The following is an 11,602-nucleotide window of genomic DNA, read 5'->3' as shown; positions in this document are numbered from 1 at the left end:
TGAGATTTTCTATGGTATCTGCCACCAGAAAGAGAATAAGATGATAAGTAATAATAAACCCATAATACGTCAGACAGATATTATCTCCTTTTTTGAGATTGAGCTAGGATGAGTGATTTGCCCAAAGTCACCCAGCCAGGGGAACTGGAATCTGAACTTGCAAGTGCCTGACTCAAAGCCCTCCCACACCTTGTACCCCCTGCCTCCCACAGGGGCTGTGATGCTTGAACAACACACCTTCCTCTTAGGGGGCTCCTGCAGAACAGAGCTAGGGGCCTCCCACACTGCCTGACCAAATGCCCTGAACGTCTAGGGAGAAACCATATGATCCCTTAGGGCATACTCCTTGGGCTTGTAGGATGTCTAAGGGCCTGAAAAACACATTTAAAACCCAATAATATTTATTGACTCCAAAATTTTAAAAGAAAACTGCGAAATTAAAATGAAGAAATGTTTACTAAAATGGCTACCGAGAGACTTGAGAGAAGGACAGCAGAAAAACCTCCCGTCCTCACCTGGCAGCTGCTCCGAGGATGAGACCTCAGCAGCCTGACCTGACTTAGCTCGCAGCAGTGGGAGCCTCTCCAGGATTTCTGTCTCCAAATTTTAAACAAAGCCCCAAGGCACACCAGCCCAGCAGCCTAGCCACCAAAGCTCTGGGAATCAGAGCGAACAAAAGCAGAGGGAAAGCAGAGTGCTGACAGGGCCAGAGGCTCCTGGTGCCAGAGCTATAAAGAGGGGGACCACAGGGCCGAGGCCCGAGATGGAGATGCAGGCGGCGCAGCAGGAGCTGGGTGAGTAAGGCCTCCAGGGGAGCCCTGGTCCTGCCTTTCTTTCCCCTGCAGAGACGCATCTAGAAGGAGGTCCAGTTTTCCTGCTTTGTGGTCAGAGCTCTGTAGGATGCTAGAGACAGTGAGGAGCTCTGGAGTGGGGCAGCCCTCTCCTGCCACCCCGAGAGGAATCATTTATGTGGCAATGACCACTGGCCTAGCAACCATGGCTCGGGGAGAGGGGGATGTGGCGCCCCAGGAAAGGAGGAAGTTCCTGGGGCATCAGAGGGGGAAGGTGTAGGGGGCAGGAGCTGGGAAATGCTCTCATTCAGAGGTTCGGAGTGGAAAGATTCGTCGACATTTACAAGCATCAGGTCCTGGATCTGCTGCCCGTGGGAGGGAAGGGCCATGGATGGCATCAAGAAACCAACGTGTACCACGGAGAACAATGTCTTCTTTCCTCCCTCCCTCCAATCTTCCCTCTTTCCCTTCCTCTTCTTTCCTTTACTCTTCCATTTGTTCTGTCTACCAAACCTTTACGTGTCTCAGTATCCACGGCTATAAAATGGGGGTAATGATAGGCTTACTTCATAGTTTGTTGTGAAGATTAATTAAGCTTAATTATTTGTATTAATGTGTGTAAAGCATTTAGAACAGCGCCTGGCATAGAGGGAGCTGTTGTTATTATTATCGTTGCCTTCTTTTCTTCCTCACTTCCCTCCAGCCTGTGCTGGGCCCTGTGCTTTGGCAGCCATCCAGGAGACCCCAGGCCCTGCCATCGAGAGACTCACCCAGAGCACATTGCGTGAAAACACAGATCAGCACTGCGTTGAGAGCTAGGACCCAGGGGAGAAAGCAAGTTGCTGGGGAAGGCAGTGGGGTAGGACTGAAGGTGAGGCCCCGTGGGGTAGGTCTTGGAGAAAGAGAAGCAGGGGGGTGGTAGCATGGCCATGGGCCGCACCAGCTGAAGTCTCTGGGGAGCCAGGTGAGGCTGAGATCGTGATGGGCCTGGGAAGGGGGTCCCGGTGGAGCCCTGGCCCTGCTGGCTGAGTGGCCAGTCAAATGAGAGGTCTGGGTTAGATGGTTGCCAAGGAGTTTACACTGGGGTATGTGAGACTAAGGCCATGTTGCTACTTGTAGGGGGTTCTTGGAGGAAGAAGCAAGAAGGATGGGAGTTTCCCTGTTGCAGAGGCCATAAGGCCTGGGTATGCTTTACCTGCACTATTGCTTTAATCCTCACAATAACTCTGCATGGAGAAGCTTTACAGATGGAAAAGCCAAGGCTCAGCAACTGAGCAGTAGAGCCAGGATCCCAACCACAAGTCTGTCTGCTTTCAAGCTCTCTCGCCACGCCCAAGGCCAAGTCACTGGCATGTGCTTTGTATTCCAGAAATCCTTCCAACCACCAAGATGGCTCAGACCAACCCCACTCCAGGGTCCTTGGGGCCATGGAAGGTAAGTCCTCCTCAAAATGAAATTTGGAGTTGAAATCCAATAGGGCAGGGGCTGAGATACTGCCACAAAGCAGGCCCCAGGGCTATTGTGAGGCTGTGCCTTTGTCTCTAGGGGCAAGGTCCACCCAAGGTGCTGACATTGTCAAGGAAGGATCTCTCAGTTGAGACAGAGGAAGGATGGTTCCACCAATAATGGGTGGGAGATGATAACTAGTTTCCTAGCACAGAGCTAAAATCACCCAGAGGTGATTATGCTCCTGGAGAAAGTGAGGGGCCAGAAATAAGAGATATTTGCCATCGTCCAAACAAGTGATAGAACCCAGGTCTTCTGATTCCCAACCTGGACCACTGACTGAAGTGGCTGATCTTCACGCATTTCAGTGTTCCACCCATACCTCCTACTGTCTTCATTGGATCAGTTCTGAGAATAGTCCACAGCTTTGGGGGTTGCCTCTGTCCTCTGGCCAGACCCAAGGCCAAGTTTATCATAACTGTCCCTTTATACTTCAGGTTTCTATAGTGGGCATGGCTGAAGAAGCTAAGAAAATAATACACAAGTTGCTCCTGGACTCCCAGTGCCTGGATCTCCAGGTGGAATGAGTCCATGTGGCCAGGAACACCCCCAAGTCAACTGGGTTAGCTATCATCCCTGGCAGACCATTGCTATAATAAACCAATCCCCCCATACCTCATGCCTAGCCTGGACACATGAACATCACCAACCAGTGGTGTTAATTCAAACCCCTTCCTACCCTGGAAGAGACCTCATCAAACCAATATGACATGACCCTAGCATCCTGGACTGCAATTGGTGATAGAAAACACAGGGTTAGACACAAGTAAGCTGCTGAGATGGATCTCTGTTCTTTCTGTCATACCACATGCTAGCTCTCTTGCCCCATTAAACCCCATTCCAGATAACCATCTATGACCAGGAGAACTTCCAGGGCAAGAGGATGGAGTTCACCAGCTCCTGCCCAAACATCTCTGGGCACAGTTTTGATAATGTCCGGTCTCTCAAGGTGGAATGTGGCGTGTGAGTATGGACCTCAACAGAACTTTAGGCTCCTTACTTCAGGAATGGGTGGGGATGGGGGAAGAAAGATGTTCCCCAGACTCTAATCATTTCTGGGAGAGAGGCCTTGGTACTGAAGTAATCTCAAAAGAAATCACTACATGTGTAATTTAGTAACCTGAAACCTGAAGGAACGTGAGGTTCTTAGTGGCTTGGTACTAGCTTTGGGGGGATTAAGGAAATATATATGATGGGATAGGACAGTGACAGTAATCAGATTTGTTCTTCTGCAGTCCATAAGCTGCTATCTAGGATTTCCTCAGAATGAGACCCATGAGTTTTACTTGTCTAGATTTTTACCACTAACTCCTTCCCTCGTGCATGTTCCAGAGTAGACACTATTAGCTAATTTTTCTATGTTAAAGAGAATTCTACACCAGGGCTCAAGAGCTACGTTAGTTTATAGTTAGTCTTTCAGGGGGTCCTTCTTGGTGGTTAATCTCTTTGGCAAGGGAGTCACCTCTCTAGCTTTTTATCTTCTGACAAAAAGGGTAGTCAAAGCCTCTGTCATCAGCCTGAGAGCACATAGGGAAAGGACTCTGCTTTGACCTAGGCAGAACTGACTTTCCATATGGACAGGCCCCCACAAGTTGATTACTATCAAAATTGAGCTCTTCAACCCTTTTAAAAGGAGTAACATTTTAAGGTATCATCAGTTACTGAGCTCTGATTATGAAAAATTGATCTGAGGTGTTTCTATTGAAAAGGTGTCTCTCTACTACCTTAGGAAGAGGCCATCAAGAATTAGCTAGAAGTGATGCTCAGAGATTAACTTACCAGGTGCAATGGATGTGTCATGATGATGGGAGAGAGTGTTGCTGTGGGGGGAGTGGGGGGTGGGGGCGGTGGGGTTGAATGGGACCTCATATTTTTTTCTAATGTAATTAAAAAAATAATAAATAATTAAAAAAAAAAAAAAGAATTAGCTAGAGCCAAAGCAAAAGTCACTATATCCTAAACCAGGAGCTCCAAGTAGAAAAAGGAAATATAATTTTAGATCAGCTTTGCTAACACCCATTACTTGGGCCAATGGAGTGGAATGTATCAGTGAATAATCCCCAAATATTTTTACAAACCTAGTCAATGCAGCTGTCAGCTCATTCCCCACCTTTTGTGAGAAATTTATTACTTTGTATGGTTCTATTGGGATTGGCTCAATATCTTACCCCACTAACTTATCTAAAACAAAAGATGCCTTCTCCCTGAAGCCAATTAGACTCTGAACACCCTGACCAACACTACCTGTCTTTGGCAGCTGGATGGGTTATGAGCATATCAGCTTCTGTGGGCAACAGTTTATCCTGGAGAGAGGAGAATACCCTCGCTGGGATGCCTGGAGCGGGAGTAATGCCTATCACATTGAACGTCTCATGTCCTTCCGCCCCATCTGTTCAGCTGTAAGCCTCTGAAACTTCCGCTTCTGTGCATGTGAGGGATGAAGGGAAAGAGGGTGCTGGTGGACTGATATTTACGTTGGGTCTTATAAATTTTGCTGAAATGTGGTGCGAAAAAGGAAAAAGCCAGAAGAAAAACACTGCTCCCCACTGTGTATAAGCCCATCATTTGAGTTTTCTCTACCAAATGTTAATTTTCCTTAGGACAAGCTAAAAGTAAGGGCTCGCTTATAGGTGGGAAAAAGTGGCTACTCAAGAGCCTAGATCTTCAAAATAGTGCTGTAGGACAGCCACGTAAAAAGTAAATCCTTGGCCAGTTAAATTTCAATCTGATTAACTAAATTTTACTCCAAAACATGGTTATGCTGAGTAACCCTAATGAGTAGGAATGACTGAAAAACAGGCAATTTCTCTATTTCCTTTGATTCATAATAACCTTATTTCTAACATTAAGCACTGTCCAATAATGCAGCAGGCTAGGATGCTTCAAAGAAAGACTTTAGAAGTTCCAAGTAGAAGCATGATGATCTTCAGGGGTATACTGAAAGTGATCCCTATATTACAAGTGAGGTTGAACTAGAATCTTTCCAAATATTGTTTATATCATGGAGCTTCTCATGTTTTAGTTGCTAATCACCTCAGTTTATAAGTCCTACTAAAATTCAAGTAGTGGAGAAGGGAACAGATCTAAACCTAAAATATACTTCATTTTAAAGTGATTTCATCCCATTTCTTAAAAAGTAAAATTCACAGATCTTAAGTGTTTAGTCAATGACTTAAAATATATATACATGTTACCAACACCCCAGACATCTAGAACAATCCCATCACCCAAAAAGTTCCCTGGTGCTCCCAATCCCTCCCCCTCCCTAATGCACGCACACACACACATTCACCAGGATTGGTTCTATTTTTGAACTTCATCTAAGTCTCTGCCATAATGCCTGTGTATTATTCTATGTAAATGCAATTTAGTCAACCAATCCCCCACTGGACATTTAGATTATTTCTAGCACATGTATTTGGCCTTACTTTTCCTATTAACTTGTGGGAATTTTTCCCATGTTAGTGTATCTTAATCCCTTGAGTTGGCTGGGTGTTTAAAGTGTTTTCTTCTGCTGTCCTATCTTCGCCTTTGGTGGTATTGTTACCAAGTATTGATTGGGTTATTTGTACATTTTAAATATTTTGGTATTAAATCCAGTTCAACAGGATCATGGGTAATTTTCTTATAAACTTCTGTATTGCCTGAAATCTTTGTACTTCCTTTTTTAAAGTTGAAGTGTTCCCAATGAGAAAAAATATATGGTAATTAAAGAATTATGATAGGACAGCCATAACACTAGCACAAGTGTTTGTTTTTGTTAATTTCTGGATTACAGAATCATAAGGAGTCTAAGATTACCATCTTTGAGAAAGAAAACTTTATTGGACGCCAGTGGGAGATGTGTGATGACTACCCATCCTTGCAAGCCATGGGTTGGTTCAACAACCAAGTTGGTTCCATGAAAATACAATGTGGAGCGTAAGTGCAAAAACAGGGTTTGGAGTATATTTCAAAGTATCTCATGCAGACTAGGCCTTTGAATATTAATATGCCAATGTTTTAACCAGAACTTTTTTATCTTATTGGTATGGAAATGTCTAGTCATTAGTAATTTTGAGTCTCAAGCTCTTGTACCAACTACTGCTAGAGGAAAAAGTATTTTTCTCCCCCAGTCATTCCTGACTACTCCCATACCTTTTTTCCTGATCAAGGTTAATTTTTAACCTTGGCTACGTTGTTTACAATTATGCCTGACACATTTAGGATGTCTATTGTTTTCAAAGCCTTAAAACATCTTGTACCATTACTATGTTGAGGAAGAGGCTTGAGTTTTGGGACCTTGACTAAGTTTCTAACTAGTTTGAATCCAATATGCTTTGAATTTCCTAGTTGGGTTTGCTACCAGTATCCTGGATACCGTGGTTATCAGTATATCTTGGAATGTGACCATCATGGAGGAGACTACAAACACTGGAGAGAGTGGGGTTCTCACGCCCAGACTTCTCAGATCCAATCAATTCGCCGTATCCAACAGTAGTGGATTAAAAGTTCCAAGAAGGAATTCAAGCATGACACCTTGCTTAAGCACTTGAAGAGCTCTCTAGAATGAATTTTGTGTTCTACTCAGACATTGCTTCCAAATGTTAGCTTTTTAAATTCACAATAAATGTCATTTAAGAAAATAAGTAGACTGTATTAACTACCATGTTTTATACAAATCACACTTATGTGGCTGAGTATTTCTAAAGAAAGCTTCAGTAAGATCCCAGATTCCCTTTTGTATCTTACATGTCACTTATTAGGCCTAACACAATTAACTCCCTACCTCAAAGAACATTAAAGTATATATTAAAGTATATAACCTAAGTATCATTAGATCCTATATTGGCACACACACTTTTGATAAATGTTTTTGCACCTTTTCTCCCCATCCTCTGTTTCCTTCCTGGAGTCTTCAAAGTAATATTCATTTACTAGTAAAGACAAGTAAAAAGCAAGAAACATGGGGAATTAGGTTATCGGTCCAAAATTAATCATTTGTGTTTTTAAAACATGTAGACCTGCTGAAGTCACAGTTGGTTGTTTCTTTTCCCATTAATGTTAATGCTAGCATCAATTTTTCTCACCTTTTAACAACCCAGTGCTGAGCAAACTTAGGATGTTTCTCAAATGTGTATTGCCATGTATTTCTACATAAAGCTATAAGCAAAACCAGAATCTTGGGAATTTAACTCTAGTTGCTTAGTTCAATTTTGGTTTCTTATTTCATTTGAAAAGCACAAGGCTCAATGCTCTACCATAGAACAGATCCTCTCACATCTAACTTTTTTCAACTAACATACTAAGTACCTTAAAATCTTTATAATAAAAACACACAAATGAACAAAACACACGATCTATGACCATAGTGTGTTTAGGACTTAAATTGCTGACGCTCTGGAGAAGATATTACCAATGTCACAATCATAATTTTCAAGTAAAGACTTTTTTTAAAAATTAAGACACACCAAAGATAACAAACACCTCAGAAACTTTAAAATTTTTATTCAACAATGTACACTTAATTGTCTCTTAATTTGATCTACAAATTTCTCAAGTTTTTTTTTTCTGATAAAATAAGTAAATCTGGGTATGGTTGTAGAGTGTTTGTAATTTATATTTTTAAACACTGAACATGAAGACATCAATAAAGGAAGATCATCACATAACTGACACTTCCTCAGAATCCATGACATCAGATAACAGCTATGGTAAATACCGAAGCATTTAGCGAAGGGTAAATTTCTGGTCACTGCTCTTATAATCTAGAAAAGGTCTAACTTTATGACTGGGCGAAACAAACATTGAAACTTTTTTATTGGAGAGAGGGCAGGAAAATCGTCCTGACATTGTAAGCACACTAATTATCCTTTTCCCCAGATTAAGAGGTAACAGATTTTAAATGCTATGCACACAGACGTAAATTACTGTGCTCCTTCAGTATGTTCTCAGACTGAACATAAATAAATGGAGTGACAGATGCTAAATAGTAGTCACGGCCATCTAAGATAATGCTTGCTACACTCCTGCACTTCTGTCTTTCGAGGCCATGCTTATGAGCCAACTTTGTGAGTCAATTTTTACCTGCTACTATCAGTGTAGATACAGAAGGAAGGGTTTTGCTGTGTTTTTGATGTCAACCACATTCATCAAGAGAACCCTTGATGACAGAAGTAACCCTCTTCTATACATAGGAAAGCAATAAATGGAAATATTTCTTCTGTATCTAAGATCAGAGAAAATAACATAAGTAATATTTACTATTCAAACTTATTAGCCTCTTCTACAAATGTCCTGAAGTGATTACAAAACAATCTTTTAAAAGATGATTTTGACGAAACCTGGCTAACACATCTACAATCTTATAAGTACACAAACATGTGAAGAATTAAAGCTATTTAGGTACATGCAGATTGCAGCAATTTGAATGTACCCAATTTCTAAGTTTGTTCTAATCCGCTTGGGCAATTTTTAAAAGATATAACAACCTGTGCTTCCATCTTTAAATAACTGATTCCCAAGCCAATCATTCACTAAGCCAAATTTATGCTAAAGCAATAAGGTAAAAAGGCTACTCTACCTTTAAACCAGCTGTAAGACACAAAACTGCCACAAAGTTTCATGTGGCAAAAGTCCTTTCTTCATTTCAATTTGAGTTACTTCCCATTTCTTCTCTTTGATCAAATAAACCAAAACTTCACTGAGGAAGTAAGAGCATCCAATGGTTTGTAAAGCTGATTAAACTGCCCTGTTTCAAGAAAAGCCCTTTAGTATATACAAGTCAAGGTCTCAATTAAACTGAAGATTAAAATAGGTGCCAGTTTTCCTCTTTTAGTTCCACTGATGAGCCAGCCCAGAGCTTTAACTTTGAGCCATGTTTCCAAAGATGGCAAAGCTAAGAACAGGAAAGTAGTAAGAACAGATAGGTCACTTTTGGTAATGACACACAAATTAAACTTTCAAAACATGTGCATAGCTTTATTCATCTACTTAGAACTAACCTTTTCACGGAGCTTCGGCAAAATTCGAGTGTGCAAAATGCATTTCTAAAAGGTAATGCAAGCAAAGCTTTTCACATTTACTCTGGCAGGAAATACAGAGAAACTAACAAGTCACATTAGGGAGAGTTCAGATTTTTTTTTTTAATGACAAGAATTGCACAGTTCATTATTTTTGAAACAATTGTTGCAGACATAAATATTTAAAACTTTCTAAGCAAGGTGCTTTAACAATAAAAAATTGCAAAGTTGAAAAGAGCTGTTAACTTGGATAATAGCTCATGTAGAATTCCAAATTAAAATTTACTCCATTATCTCCCTAGATTTTGCGAACATTGCATGTTTTCATAACACTTTTTTTTAACACTAAAGGAGATAGCAAGCTAAAAAATTCCAAAGCACATAAGAAATGATGTTATCACATTATTTGAAGGTGCTGGAGGGGGAGAGAAAGGGAGTGAAGAATCCTCTTACTATTTCCAACTACAGAACAGCCACTAACAGGCTAAGAAAAAAAAAAAAAAAAAGTCACTTCCCCAGTTTATAAAATAGTTCCAGTTTGTGACAAGATCTATAACTTTAAACAGAGCACCAGTTGTGCAATAGAATGAACATTTCATACTGCATGAAAATTAGTGAGGTGGTAAGAACCAACAAATATCTCAGGCATTACTACATGGCCTCAATTTTTTTTTTTTTTTTTGAAGTACACATGCAAGGCACGTTAATATAAAAATAGATCTCTGGCCAACAAACATATTAAATAAGCAAATTAAAATTTTGGCTTTGCAATATTGGCAACATCAATATATAACCAAATAGCTTTGGACCGTACATCTTCCTCATATTCCTCACCCCTCTTGGTGTTTTCCCATGTTTTGGGGTTCAAACTCCTTTGAGTTTGGGTTATGTGCTTGAGAAACAACTTTTCCTCTTGCCAAGTAACATTTCTACTATACTTAGGTGTACCTTTGCTAAGTAAAAATATACTGGGGAAGCAGAATAGTTGGGAGTTTGGTTTGATTTGATTAACTAAATCTAATTGGCTAGGGGCAGCATTTCTTCTGTGTATAAACATAAAAATAAGCCCCTACTTTATCTTAAATAGAAGCAAGTGTTTTCTTTCTAAAGAACAGCAACAAACCAAGGATATACTTCCTCTAAGTCATTCTTTCCAATTCCTCTTTTTTGAGGCAGAGGGAGGAATAGAAACAAATCTAAGATTTAAAGGAATTTCAGTAGTAGAAGACATTTTTAAGGCTGGAAAATATAATATTAAAAGAACTTTCATTTTCCTAAGTTATTGCCCTTGACAGGCCAATACCAACTATGGATAAATTAGTTACTTATGATTCCCCCTCAAAGAGAATTTAAAATTCATTCACTTTTGTTAGTGGCTGTACTACAGAAAAGGTATCAAAGCAACCTATGAAGGTATGGTGTATAATGTAAAAAGTGCATCACATTCTTGATTTTCAGTTACTCATAGCAGCAGCAGGATTAATCCAAGACAGAAAACAGTTGTAATTTCATTCTAAAAATGCAACAATACTTAATGAAATGTATTCAAGATCATGAAAGGATCCTCTTCTAGAAGATAAAATGAAAGACTAATAGACAAATGGTTAAACTAAAGGCATTCATTCATATTTACATATTAAAACCACTTTTAACACCAAATCTTTACATCCAGCAAAAGAAATGTGTAAAGCAGACATTCCTAAAGCAGTATCCATTTGTGGAGCTTTTGTTTATAGCACCTGAGGAAATAAGGGTACATGGAAAGCTGTGTAATTTACCTCAAATTGGTTTGTTGGTCTATAGGGTACACCTTTGACACAAAACAAAAGTGAAACTGAATTGGAAAATAAGTAGCTATTTTAATAAGACTGTAAAAAAGGGATCCTGGAGTATTATAAAATGGCTTTAAAGCTCTGGACATAAAATTTTATGGATCAAAAGGAAGTCTGAATCAGCAATTCAAACATGTGAGGATGGCTGTTCCATAGGTCCCTAACATGTAACTGCTATTCGACACTCCCAGTAATGAGAAGCACTCTATGGATCTGTGCTTCACTGGGTGTATTACAAAGACAATCAAAAGGTCTATTCGTAATATTTCTGGCAACCAACTACTTTAAGACCTTTCTTGAGTAGCAAAACTGAAATTTAATTTAAAACTCAGTAAAGCAGTACTTTTGACTGGAGCCCATAATTCAGCATTCTTTTAAAACAACCCAGGGTGGTCCTGTTTCTCACTCATCTGAACAAACTGATGTACATTAAAAAAGAAACATTTTAAGATACTGAAAAACCTTATCATAA

General features: G+C 40.1%; 1 protein-coding gene across 1 annotated transcript; it reads left to right on the top strand.

The window, feature by feature from the left end:
* The first annotated feature begins 763 nt into the window (after positions 1-763).
* Positions 764-6,777, top strand: CRYBA1 (crystallin beta A1). The gene is made up of 6 exons (XM_004454353.1): positions 764-794; positions 2,161-2,225; positions 3,142-3,260; positions 4,555-4,696; positions 6,076-6,218; positions 6,630-6,777. Exons 1-6 carry the CDS (start codon positions 764-766, stop codon positions 6,775-6,777), a joined length of 648 nt encoding a protein of 215 aa, XP_004454410.1.
* The last annotated feature ends 4,825 nt before the right edge of the window (positions 6,778-11,602 follow it).

The sequence above is a fragment of the Dasypus novemcinctus genome, chromosome 21 (assembly GCF_030445035.2).
Source record: "Dasypus novemcinctus isolate mDasNov1 chromosome 21, mDasNov1.1.hap2, whole genome shotgun sequence".
Classification (NCBI taxonomy): domain Eukaryota; kingdom Metazoa; phylum Chordata; class Mammalia; order Cingulata; family Dasypodidae; genus Dasypus; species Dasypus novemcinctus.
Note: the sequence above shows the minus strand (reverse complement) of the source record. Positions and strands in the feature narration are given on the sequence as shown.

Coding starts and splice junctions, on each gene's coding strand:
- CRYBA1 (XM_004454353.1), top strand. CDS start 764: ATGGAGATGCAGGCGGCGCAGCAGGAGCTGG. Junction 795..2,160: donor GGCGGCGCAGCAGGAGCTGG/GTGAGTAAGGCC, acceptor TTTGTATTCCAG/AAATCCTTCCAACCACCAAG. Junction 2,226..3,141: donor GGTCCTTGGGGCCATGGAAG/GTAAGTCCTCCT, acceptor ACCCCATTCCAG/ATAACCATCTATGACCAGGA.